The sequence below is a fragment of the Manis javanica genome, chromosome 4 (genome assembly GCF_040802235.1).
Source record: "Manis javanica isolate MJ-LG chromosome 4, MJ_LKY, whole genome shotgun sequence".
Taxonomy (NCBI): Eukaryota; Metazoa; Chordata; class Mammalia; order Pholidota; family Manidae; genus Manis; species Manis javanica.
The window spans coordinates 147,390,077-147,403,504 of NC_133159.1; the positions used below are offsets into that span (position 1 = coordinate 147,390,077).

Here is a 13,428-nt window from a genome sequence, read left to right on the forward strand (position 1 = left end):
CCTACTTATGCATCCATTTCTCTCTCCAACACCAGAGCTGGTTATACACCCCAGCTTACAAACTATTTATATTACCCGTACTTCTCACGCTATTACAATTTCCTGTCTGTTTCTCAGTCACTATTCCACATAAGGAAAGAGACTTAACTTTAACTGTGTGTAGTTAGCACTGGGCACTGTCTAGCACAATGAAATGCTTAATATTTATTAAATAAATAATCATGGGAAATTCCTGTCCCAAGATCAGAAAGAACTTGAGATCTCAATAACCAAACAGGTAACAGTCTATCCTGCCTGTCCTATGTAGTCCTTTTGAGGAAAATGAAAAAATCTTAACCTCCAAAATTCTTTCATTTCCACAGGTCAGATTCCCATCCCCAAGCCTTGCATTGTATCCTGTATTGGCAATGTGTCACTTTATTTCATATTAAGACATACCTTTTAAAGGAAGCAAGCAATTACTTTCTTTATAGTTATTTATATTTCTGACCCAACCTTTAATTATTGATTTGCCTAGGAAAATGAACAAATCCAGTTCCAACTACACTTTCTGAACTTCCTAATGATTGCTACCTTTATCTTTCCCAAACATCAAATCCAGTTTCATCATTAACCAGCTTTCAGACCACCCTAGCAAATTTCTAGCAACTAGTACTTAAGATTTACAGGGGACAGAGAAGATTCCTGTATCTTCTAAAGTACTAAGTTCTGCCAAGTCCAAAATTTAAGTTAGGTATTAGCAGTAGTATCTTGATTGTGATTTTTTTAACCAAAAAAAGTCACACACTCATTCTTTCAGTCATATGTCCAGCTGTAGTTGGCTTTGATCAAAAGAGCAAAGAAAAGCCCTGAGACCTAAGGTAACTGTAAACACTTATCTCCTTACTCAAAGCAGCCAGCATAGAAAATTTGTAGGGTAAGGGAAGAACAATCAGTGTTCTAAGGAATCAGAGATATTCACAATTCTGAGTATCAAATATATATGGTGAAATTATTTAAGACACTTCAGCTTAAGTGTTACCTCAAAAATGTAAGCACAGTAACAGAATAAAAAGGTCTCTGGCTTAACTTCATGATAATAAAATTATCACTAATGTAGTTCCCAAAAAGTTCAATTCATTATTGATTTTTCCAAGAGGCACATGCAACTGAATAAATGAAAACTACTGAATTTTTTTTGATATTGTTAATGTACAATTACTTGAACATCAGTTACTAGACTCCCCCTATTATCAAGTCCCCCTCACATACCCCACTACAGTCACTGTCCATCAGTGTAGTAAGATGTCTTCTCTATATATACTGCCTTTCCTGTGTCCCCCGCTCCACTACATTATGTGTGCTAATCGTAATGCCCTGGAAAACTACTGAATTTTTAAAGTCACTTTTGTGCCAGACACTGACTGGTGTAGAGACAGAACAAAGAAAAGCTCCTCTCCTAATGAAGAACAGGGGCTGAAGCAATTAAACAAGCAATTGTAATCCATTGTGATAAGTGCTATGAGGGGGGCCACCTCAATTCCAGCAGCATAAAGCAGAAGCACCTAAACCAGGTGTAGAGTTGAGGTTAAGTGGATGGGTAAGGAGAGGCTCCCTTTCCCTAGAGTACCTGCCTCTTCATATACATACCATTTTCCAGAAATTAATAGAACAAAAGAGAAAAATCCCTATCTACTTCCTTTGCTGACTATCAGGAAAAAAATACTAATCTGGAGGAAAACTAGTAAAAGGCAACACCAGTAACAGTATTGTTTTTTGAAATTTTAACGATTTTTCAAAAAATAACATATTCCTGGTAAAATATTTTTAATTACATTAAATACTAAGAAAACACAGGAAAAGCATCACTTGTTAGGTGAGATGAGGTTTGTCAAATGTGACAAATCCAGAACAGGTTAGTATTTTCTCTGCCTAATTGGATTAACTTTCCAGGTATGCTACAATAGCTACTGTAAGATACCACCTACCAACATTAAATATTTACTAATAAAGAGTTAGGAAAAGAGATGTAGGAAGAATTCTTTTCCTTGTAGTTGATAATCTGTCTTAAAGATCATAAGAAGAAAACCCCTATGTACAAGGGTATAAAAAGAATACAAACATGACCTTAATAGTTTCTTTGCATGGAGAGTCATTTCTTTTGACAATAAAGACACATAAACACAATTCTGAGTGACTATGCAGCAAATGATTTCTCTGGGACAGGATCAGAGATTTTGTATAGCATGTTTCTGTATTTTGGGGCATATATTGTTTTCTGACATCCAAACTATTTACTTTTGGGGGGAAAAAAGTTAATGGTAATAAGTGTTATCTTATTTCTTAACTTTCAAGGTTTCCTTACTTGTCCCTTTCTGTTTACTCCAATTATTCCAGCTGTGGCTTCATGAGGTGCAGTAACAAAGATTGTTTCTCCACTGATTCTGTTCATGTAGATGCAGGTACCAGTCTCAAGATCATAGAGGTGGATATAACCATACTTAGTAATCAAAAATACCACATCATGCTTTTCACTGATCTGTATAAAGAAAATCAACACTTTAGTAAAATAATGAATCCACAAACAGAAAATTTAGTCCAATTGCATGTTAGAGATGGTGAAATTCTAGAACTTTGACAAGAGGCTTATATAGAAAATTAAAAGCTAATATTTATGGTTTCCTCATTCTTACATCACATGTAAATGTGGGATTATCCCAAGCTTTACATAAAACACAAATATATGAATAAAATGTGTAAGCTAAAAAACATAATTTTGAACTCAGGGTAACCCTGTTTATACATTACATGAAAGTTTGAGTATTACTTTATAAAGTTTCACTAATGAACTTTTTTTTAAATAAAGGGTATTCTATGCACAAATTATATTGACTGTGAGTAGCAGTTTGGGGTTAATTTTTTTTACGAGGAGGGATTTTAAAAGTCCATTTGTTTTGCTTAAAATACCTGCATTGCAACAGGGAAGTCATTTTGTGCTTCTGGAGGAAAGAAAACATCTATTGCCTTCTTTGGAAAGGGCTGGTTCCCCGTAGGTGGTGTGCCAACTTCAATGATATGTAACTATTCAAAAGAAAATAAAACATATAAATCTAGATCTTTTACATTTGATCATACAGCTTTATTTATAGCCCCAAACTGGGATCAACCAAAATGTCCTACAATATAGCTGAATATTAAACTATAGTACAACCATACCACGGGATACTCAGTAATAAAAAGAACTCATATGGACATTATGCTGAGTGGGGCAAATAGAAACCTAACTTAAGTTGTTAAATTCTTCTCTGACAGCACATCCACCCAAACACAGATGGAAAGTACACACCTAAGCTGAATACACCTCATAAACTGCATGAGAACATTTTGGTTTAATTATCTGCTCCTAAACACCAATCAGGCAAGACAAAGTAAATAATGTCAATGAAAGAGTACTATTTATATTTCGCTTAATTACGTCAGGAATGGACTCAGACAAAAAAATAATTCAGTTTTCAGGATATATACCTGATCAAACTTAGACGGTTCTCACCATTATTTAGGATGACTAGCCATACTGAAAAAATTATGGGTTCCTTCAAAAGCCATGGCAGACTACAAAAGATTTAGCCTACTGTACCAAGTAGGTCCAACAAACTGTAACAGTTCTTCAGATACTACAAAAACTTTATTTTTTTGAAAGGCCCTATTGGAAAAAAACTGTCTCAGCCTTATGTCTTAACAATAACCTCTAGTTTCTAAAACCTATGTGTGTTTTTGTTTAAAGTCTACCAATTCAGATCTAAATATCAGCATTTTCTGTGCTTGTCATGTTGAGAGGTTGGAGGATCATTCCTCAGTTCAGGGAAATTTTAGCAGCATTAAAACTCTCTACATATGCTCCCTCCCTGTTGAAAGGCTATAAGATCATCACAGTTTAAGCAATTTCTATCTTAATTTTTTCCACTACTTACCATGGAAAAATATTAAGACTTCAGAGATTTTACTCTGCCAGTGAGAAAAGCACTCACACTGAGTTTCCAGGGACACCAGTGCTAACTGTGGCATCCAGCAGTGCAGTCAGAACAGCAGCGGAGTCCTCAGAGCCGGGGCAGGGCTTTTGGCTGGAGCCTGGCTGCTGAACATTCTCCCTTATTCTTCCTCATTTTCCGCACTTGGTTCTAAACCTTCCTACCTATTGTAAACTATCCATTATCCTTTCACTAAATTTTTAATGTTCTGATCAACCAGACCTTGTTTCTGTTGTCTCCAACAATGAACCCTAACATACAAGATCCTTCACTTTGTTCAGGTGATTCCAATGTACAGCTGGGGTTGAGAAGCTCTGACTTCAGGGAGTGTTACTCAAATTGTGGTTCACATTCTATCTAGTCACTTATGGGATTTAAAATTCAGATTATGAGCTCCATTTATTGAACCAGATGCTTTAGATGTAAGACACACAAATGGAGACTTCAGCAACCTTAGTGATTCTTATGCACAATAAAGTTGAAAAATATAAAATTAAGGCATTTGGTAAAAGCAATCAAAATAGTCTTATTCTAAACAGCTGATACAAAAAAGTTGTTAAAGAACATTACTCATTTTTAGACAACTATCACAAGAGAACATTATTTTAGACAAGAATCATTAGAAGCAGAATTAAAACAAACTAAGTCAACACAAATCTGAATGTTAAAAACAAATCAACAAGAAAAGGAAAAGACTATTTTGAAATGAGGTGACTGATTAATAGGAAACAGTCAAAACAAGTTCTCATTAAAATAATTTCCAAAGCCAAAACTCACCTTCCCTCCAGCTTGACCCCGTACTGCAAAACAAAATAGTGTTGATTCTTCTGCATTTCCTTCCATTTTAAACTGTGCGAAGCTAGCTGCATGTCCTTCAATGGGCTGAGACACTTTCCTATCTACAGAATATAACTGCATAGCTCCCACCACACGATTTTGCTACAAAGGATCAAAGAGAATAAAGTTTGGGGACCCAGTGAACCAAATAACCCCAAATTCGTTAACTAGTAAAATGATTAGAATACCTTCTCATCTTCAGCAGGGTTTATAATTGTTATTTAGTTTTCAATGGAGAAGTGATCTTAATTTAAAATGTAGCTCCAAACATTAGTAAATGTTAACATGAATGTTTAAAATGTACCTCATATACAACCATCTCTTTATTATCTTAAAAAAAAAGATAATAGGAATACTCATTCTACAGTAAATATTCATGACAAATTCCAAATCATTCATACAGGAACTCAATATCCACTTGATATGCAAATAAGATCTAAAAACCCTTGGTAAGAGTACTCTGAAACTTATGCCAGTATAAAGGCATTAGGCCAGCAATCTTTATTTCTTTAAAAAGAAAAAAAGGTTTTCCAAAATAAGTTAGATTCAACAGGACTGAGCATGTAAGATCTAATTTCAAAAAAGACTGCATGCTGGGTACATTAGCTCTCTAGACCTTTTCTTTATTAAAAACTAGAAATACATTACCTGTGCAGATATGCCAGTCAGAAGTAACCACTTTTGCTTCGCATCTGTACGATAATTGATAATCTGGCACCCTGCAAGGCTAGAATGGCGATCAAACATTTTCACTGGCTGAGATTCTCCTTCCATACTCCAATGATATACTGCATTATCCGTAACAAGAGCAACCGTATTCAAAGAGATCCATTTCCAGAAGGTGACATCATCAGTCATGGTATGGGCTTTCATTTTACTTTTCATTTCAATGTTGAATATCTGAAGAGTTTTCCCAGCTAAAAACACAATTAAGAATTATGAATCACTAAGAAAGCAAAGTTCAGGATAAATTAATATTTATCCTAGATAGCTAGACTAGTTCTATAAGATCTGTAACTTCTAAACAAAATGATTCTATCATGAGACTAATAACCAACTACAGAAGTCACAGTGATACAGCAACCACTGAAGAGAGCTGAGACTGAGCAAATAACTTGCTGCTACATCTGAAGCAAAAACTATATTACCTCTAATAAAGACATTTGAAACATATAGAATGATGTCCACAGAACTCTAAATCCCAAATTTAAAAGAGTCTAAAGGAAGGCTCATGTAACAATGATGGGAAACATTTATTCTTGTAATTAAGAATGTTTACACATGAACTAAGTTACCTACAGGTAGGAAGAACAAAGCAAATCTGATACAAACATGGGGAAAATGTCTACTTTTAATAGACAGTCATCCCCCATCCAACTAAATCTTGTGGAAACTGCATTCTGGAAGAGGATTCACTCCGCCTTGTATCTCTTAACACGTAAGTGAAAGCGCATGCTATATTTAATTGGTTTAAAATACAAAAGGAAAGGTACAGGTGTTGGGGAGAAGAAGGGGACCAAGGAGGACAGTTACAGGTACAGTTAATCTACTGGAGGTAAGAACAAAGTTCAAGCTTCATCCAGTCAAGACAACAAACATTTAATAAAAGAAGGGTAAGATTTGCCTTGAATGTTCAGAGTTCAGCAAAGGCTTGTACTTATAATGTGAAATCCATCACAGTCTGAAAAGTGACTTGATTTAAATTAAAAGAGGTCAAAACCCAAGGCTACCACTAGATTATCCAATCCAGATCCATTTTTGGAAACTATGGAAAACTCCATTCCTGAGCCACAGAGAATATGGCTCCTGAAGAACAAAAATTATAAGATGATATGTGGGAGGACTGGGGGTGATGGGACAGGACACAAAACATATAGCTTTGTACTATGACCCTTCTTACCACATATGTAAAAATTTCTTCCATAAAACAAAGAATATTATTACCATTCCACACAATATTTAAACCACAACCAGACTTAAACAATTGTGAGAGTTACAGTCCTGTTTATAAAAAGAAGCCAAGGGGTTTAAAACTGGCTTCAGAGGGAAGCAGTATTTGGGAATAACTTCCTTTCCTTTGCTGCCTTCCCCAACCCCTAGTTAATTAGACTTTTATTCTTTTAACATGTAAAGGGTTGGCATGTATGTAGGTAGGGTGGTTTGGGGAGGCGGACAAGGGATGACATATAGGCACAAATCTATAATGTTATTATTGTACAATGCCCTGAAAAGCTTTTTCAATTTATTCTTTTTATAGAACAGGACAATAACTAATACAATCTAATTTAAGATAACTCACCATCTGCACACATAAGAAAGCATTAAGAAATGTGATAAGATAACAATAACATTAAAAATAGAAAAGAATTTTGAGAAAATAAAACGATGGCCTTTAATAGGGGTGAAAGTCGCTACATAGCTGAATTTAAATTCTTTATATATAAAGAGGCTGAAGGGAGCTTAATACCTTAAAGTATAACATTTATTGTTTAATAGAAAGCTTACTGCCATACACCATATGGTCCTAGGTGAAAGCTGGAACATCCTTCCTAGAGATGAGGTCAACTCCTACATTAGATAGGTAATGGTGACTTATTTCTTTGACTATGCATGCCCTCCCCCCACCCCTTCATTTACTCTCAACCAGTATTATTACTAAGTACAAAATTTATATCATGTAAAGAAAAGTCAATTTAAAAACTTCAGAACCTCTAACAACTCACCCACAAAATTTATCAAGAAATTCCTACGAATCTGAACACTTCCTCCTATTATATCAAGAAAAACAACAAAGAAAAAAATAGGCAATGAAATGCCTTTTCTAGAATGAACCAGACTGCAACCTAGCCCTCTTAAAAACTTGTTTTAAAGAGTCATTTACATTCTAAGTTCAAAGGGAAAAAATTAATATAGGCTCCCAGATAGTGAGGTCCTTTAAACTCTGTTTAGATTGATAGAGTTTATTCAGACTGACTTTTTAATTGTCACAATAGGGAACAATACAACCAGCACCCTTGAGTCCAAAACTTTAATACCCACCTACATGTACACACACTTTTAATAATCAGTGTAAATTCAAGCCATTTTTAGAACTTGATTATCTAAGTGAAATAAAAGTCTTAAGTATTAAAAAAGCATGACCAGTCTATTGTAACAAAATTCTGCAGTGTTCATGTGCTAATAATAATAAAGTATATTTTATTCCAGAATATGAATTCCAAATTTCTTGTCTTCTGGTATGGAGTTACGTTTTTAGCAGTCTTATCACACTGTAAGTATAAATTTAACTTCATTTCATCTAAAATTTAAAATTCTTCCAAGTTGATCTATGCTGAGTAGAAAGACATTTCACAGAAGCATGCCATGAAGTCATGACAGCAGTTAAAATCAAATCCACTAATAGCTTTAACTTTGCAGATCCATACAACCAATTTAATCAATACCAAAAAGGTAGATCCTAATTATTGTATTTAAATAAATTTTATATAGAAAGACTTTTAAGAAAAATAAAATTCCATAATCTTTTTATTACCTTTCAGTGCTATTACTTTGCTAGCTGGATTCATGATGGCGCTGTCTGCTGAAATTGGCCTTCGAATTGGATTACTTGGGTCATTCATATCAATAATTACCACTTGGGCCTGCTCTCCTACTTTCTCTCTAATGCAGATGAATTTGTCCGACTCCATAGTCAGGGTACTAAAGCCAATATTTGCTGGGTTTATACCCAGATTCTGGAGCTAGGGGAAAAAAAACAAAGAACATTAATAAGCCATGTTACAAAATGAATTAGAAAGACCTGAAATTCATGTATTGTCACCATTACAAATCTTCATTTAACCATTAATGCTTCAAGGTCAACAGTGCACCTCCATTAGGTGAAAGCTGGAATATCCTTCCTTGAGATGAGGTCAACTCATCTCCTTCTTACCACATATGTAAAAACTTCTTCCATAAAACAAAGAATATTATTACCATTCCACACAATATTTAAACCACAACCAGACTTGAACAATTGTGAGAGTTACAGTCCTGTTTATAAAAAGAAGCCAAGGGGTTTAAAACTGGCTTCAGAGGGAAGCAGTATTTGGAAATAACTTCCTTTCCTTTGCTGCCTTCCCCAACCCCTAGTTAATTAGACTTTTTTTCTTTTAACATGTAAAGGGTTGGCATATATGTAGGTAGGGCGGTTTGGGAAGGCAGAAAATTAATAGCCAAATAGCAGACCTTCTGTTCTTCCAACAATTGTTTTGTTATAACCTTGTAGTTATAACTATAGATGTATAATCCTGTGGTTGTAAGTAAGAGGCAGAACAAACAGATATAAAGATAAAGTACAGATGAGAGCCAGAATTTATGCTTTATGGGATGAGGTCATCAATGTTTCTTGTTTTAAGATCTTTAAACTATTGGATCTGTCCTCCCTTATCTCCTTTAACGTTTAGTAGTTGTCCACATGCATTGAGGCTTCAGGAATCTAAAAATTAAGTTACAGCATAAAAAGACAGATTTACAATTTCAGAGTTCTTTAGAGCTAAAGGAACTTGGACTAGCAAGAGCAGATAGGCAAGTAAACAAAGTTACAGTACTTTGCAAAAAGTGCCAAAACAAAGGTATTTAAGAGACTTCATCAAAGACCCACAGGTAAGGGAATGTGTTCAAGGGAGGTAGACTAGGGAAGGCTCAACAAGAAGGAAGAACAAAGCTAAGGCCCAGTGATGTGAAAGTGTGGTCTGCTATGAGAATATGATCTATGAAAGGCTTGCAGAGTAGAGAGTAAGGTTATAAAGACAAGCAAAGGTCAGACTGACATGCTAAAGGTACACCAGATAGAATCCTAAATTTATTCTATAGGCAAAGGAAGATACTTAATACTAAGGAAAATAATGGAATCAGATTTCCTTGGTGCACTGAAAAGATAGCGAAGTATTTGCTAAACAAAGAGAGGATCTAAGGATAGTGGGACTTTGAAAACCAGTTAAGTATTTAAGAACAAAAAGAACTTGTTAGGAGAACTAAAACAGAGTGAGTCACATTAATACCCTGGGCTACTTAATTTAGTATTAACAGTTTAAGTCCCAATAAAAGGGGATCTTTTAGTTATCTTTCCACTAATTTGAGAAAATATTCTAGGAAAGCCTAGACCTAAAAATGTAAAAGCAACAAGTTCCCTTATGAACTACTCTGTAAATTAAGAATTCCAAGTTTCTACGTCACTAGTAAGGAATTCACCTAAGGCAATTTTGAGGCTTGATTAGCCTTGGCCAGACTAGTTTTTTTTTTTTCTTTCCTTCACTGTATAATAAATTCACACACACAAAAATACAAAAATGAAAACCACAGAAAAAAAAATCAAGTCTTCCTCCTGCCCTTGCACCCCCCTCAGATAATCAATGTCCCTACCCAGGGACCACCACCGTCACTATTCTCTTTACGGACTGGTTGAGTCAAGTTAATTGTATTTTATCTAAGTTCTTTTGTCAACCTCTTCTGTTTGACAGATAGTGCTTAACTACAACCAGGCCAAGAATAGGAACAAGATACAATATAAGATCAAGAGACTACATTTTACTTTCACTTTCTTCTTTATACCTCAATGACTGCAGGCACAACTAGTTATAAAGTGTAGTTACAGTAACCTAGTCACTGAATACCAGGGCAAGGAGTCAAGCAACTGTCTTAACTATTAATACAAACACAGAAATAAAGTAGAAGGTTAACTAGCAGTTACAACCTCAAGTATACACAAGGCAAATACACAAGCTATGAGATATAATTAATTTGGCTATAATAAAACTTATTATTTTAATTTGTTCCTGTAAATTTTACAGTACTTTTAGTTCTAGAATTAATGGGGGAAGATTAATGCAGGAAGGTCCCCAATAACATAGAATAGGGCTGTGGGAGTCTTCAAGGAGGCCTTATACAAACCAAGTTGTCTAGTTTCAGGGGTGGTGTATACATTTATTTTTCTGATTAGATGGTCCTCATATTTTTATAAATTTAATCCATAATTACCTTCTCAATAGTTGGAAAAAATATTCCAGTAGCTCCTAGAGCTATATATATAAAAGCAACAAATTATCTTCTGAATTACTCTTAAAGAATTCTAGTAGTATTTCCAAGTCACTACTATGCATTCACCTAAGGCAATTTTGAGTTTCAATTGTCACAGCTTAAAAGTTCTACAGTGTTTGAAAAAGAGTAAAAATAAATAGTGTTAGTCAAATAAATAAGTCAAACTAACTGACCCCACAAGTGATTCTAATAGATTCCTTTTTACCACTTCAACTTCAAAGGCAGGTACAAGACTAGAAGAAAAGACACTATTAGAAAAGACAGCAAAGAAGAGGAAAAAAGCAAAGTCAAGAAACCTGTTTCTTATTCCTGGCTAGAATCCCCAGATAAATGTAGTAAGAAAAGCATGCAGTTAGCACTGACCATCTGCAGCTCAAGGCTGCTTTTTCTATGCTGAGTAGAAAGACATTTCACAGAAACAGGCCAAGTAAAAGTCATGAAAGTAGTTGAAATCAAATTCACTAAAATAGCTTTAACTTTGCAGATCCATACAATCAATTTAATCAATACTAAAAAAGATAGATCCTAATCATTGTGTTTGAACACATTCCAACTTCAAAGTTGGAGTAACTTGCAGAAAATGCAAAGATTTGGTTAAAAATGGGTGGAGTTCCTGCTTTCTTGGCAATCTATGTAATCCTTACATTCTTTTCCCATTCAATACAATCTCTGAAAAAAGCTATGCGTATGTATCTTTGATCTCTATGAAGAATGTACTGTTCAAAATATGCCATGTGAAATATATACCTTTGTTTAAAAAACACAAAATTAAACAAAAGGAAAGTGGCAAACTCTTGCCAATTCCACATGTTCAAATATTTCAAAAAGCATACTTATGTGATGCCCAGACACACAACTAAACAAGAAACTGCTCCTTCCTAAAAAGTCTCTCCCATTATTAGAATAAGTGACAGAACTTCAAGTGACCTGATCAGTTAACAGAAAGCTACATTTGCTTGCACCTCTTCAAATAAAAAATAATCAGTAAGATTTTTTTCTCATTGGTAATACTTTTCAATAAGAATGCTAAGAGCATTCACCAATTTCCCCATATTTTCCTAAGACATGTTCAAAAGGGCAACATTCCAAAACACACAGTGAAAAGGCAAGTCACCATCATTAACTGCAATTCTGGTTTAGGTGCATTCTTAGAACAGGATCATAAAAAAAGGGTTATCATGTTAGATAACTAAATCCAGTAAGATCTGTATAGATTTAAACTCTTCAAATGCAATATATATGTGAAGGGGATTAACAGGTACAAATTTCCAGTCATAAAAGAAGTCATGGGGATGGAAAGTACCACATAGGAAATAGTCAATAATATTATATAACTTTGTATGGTGATAGATGATAACTACATTTACTGTGTTGAGCATTTCATGACATACATAATTATGGAATCACTACATTGTACATGTACAATAATGTATTGTATGTCAACTATTACTGAAAAATTTTTTATTCAACATGTTTCAAAATGGGCTTCATTTTCAAAATAGCACATACTAGCCATAAAATATTTTTTAGTTTTTTAAATTGAGATACATAAAATAAAATGCACCAATATTAGTGTACAGCTTGATGAATTCTGACATGGATATACACTCATATAATCATCACCCTCATCAAGATACTAAACTTCCTAATTTTCTTCCCCTTCACTTATTTCACCCATTCTCACCCCTCCTCCCCAGCCTTATGGTAACCACCAGTCTGTTCTCAGGGTTTAAGAGTCTACTGCAGCTTTGTTCGTTTTGTTTTTTAGATTTCATATGTAAGTGAAATCACATGGTATTTGTCTTTATCTAACTTAATTCACTTAGCATAATACCCTCTAGGTCCATCCATGTTGTGCAAATGGCAATATTTCATTCTTTCCTATGTCTGAGTGATATTCCATTGTATATATCTACCACATCATCTTTATTCATCTACCAATGGACATTTAGGTCATTTCTCATATTCTGACTATTTTAAATAATGTTGCAATAAATATAGGAGTGCACATATACTTTCAGATTAGTGATTTTGTTTTCTTCAGATAAGTTCCCAGAATGGGAACTGCTGGGTTATATGATCTATTTCTAGTTTTTTGAGAAATCTCCATTTTGCTTTCCATAGTGGCTTCATCAATTTGCAATCCCACCAGCAGTATATGAGGGCTCTCTTTTCGCCACATCCTCATCAACATTTCTTGTTTCTTGTCTTATGTTATGTTAGCCATTCCGAATGGTGTGAGGTGATATCTTACCCTGGGGTAGAATGTTGCTACTGTTGCAGTGAGGTATATTCTATTTTGAGATATGCTTGGAAGTTTCTTTAATAAAGTGTTTTTTAATTTCAAGGAACTTTTATTTTGCTGTTATAAAAGAAGAAGAATATAGGGTCAATAAACAGGTTCAGGGAAACTGTTTTGTTTCATTTTTAATAATTACATGCATATGGTAATGTATTTAAACTGTACCATACAAAGTCACCAACTGTTTCCAGTAATACCACTCTT

The 13,428-nt window shown here is 34.4% G+C and overlaps 1 protein-coding gene across 2 annotated transcripts in view; it reads right to left on the reverse strand.

The window, feature by feature from the left end:
* The window catches only part of CLTC (clathrin heavy chain), a 60,710-nt gene that overhangs the window by 30,965 nt on the left and 16,317 nt on the right, over positions 1-13,428 (reverse strand). For both annotated transcript variants that reach the window (XM_017662576.3, XM_017662577.3), the window contains exons 2-6: positions 8,377-8,584; positions 5,493-5,761; positions 4,785-4,946; positions 2,947-3,060; positions 2,345-2,518 (exon numbers count right to left, since the gene is read on the reverse strand). In XM_017662576.3, the coding sequence (XP_017518065.1) occupies positions 2,345-2,518; positions 2,947-3,060; positions 4,785-4,946; positions 5,493-5,761; positions 8,377-8,584 (927 nt within the window). The remainder of the gene's footprint in view (positions 1-2,344; positions 2,519-2,946; positions 3,061-4,784; positions 4,947-5,492; positions 5,762-8,376; positions 8,585-13,428) is intronic.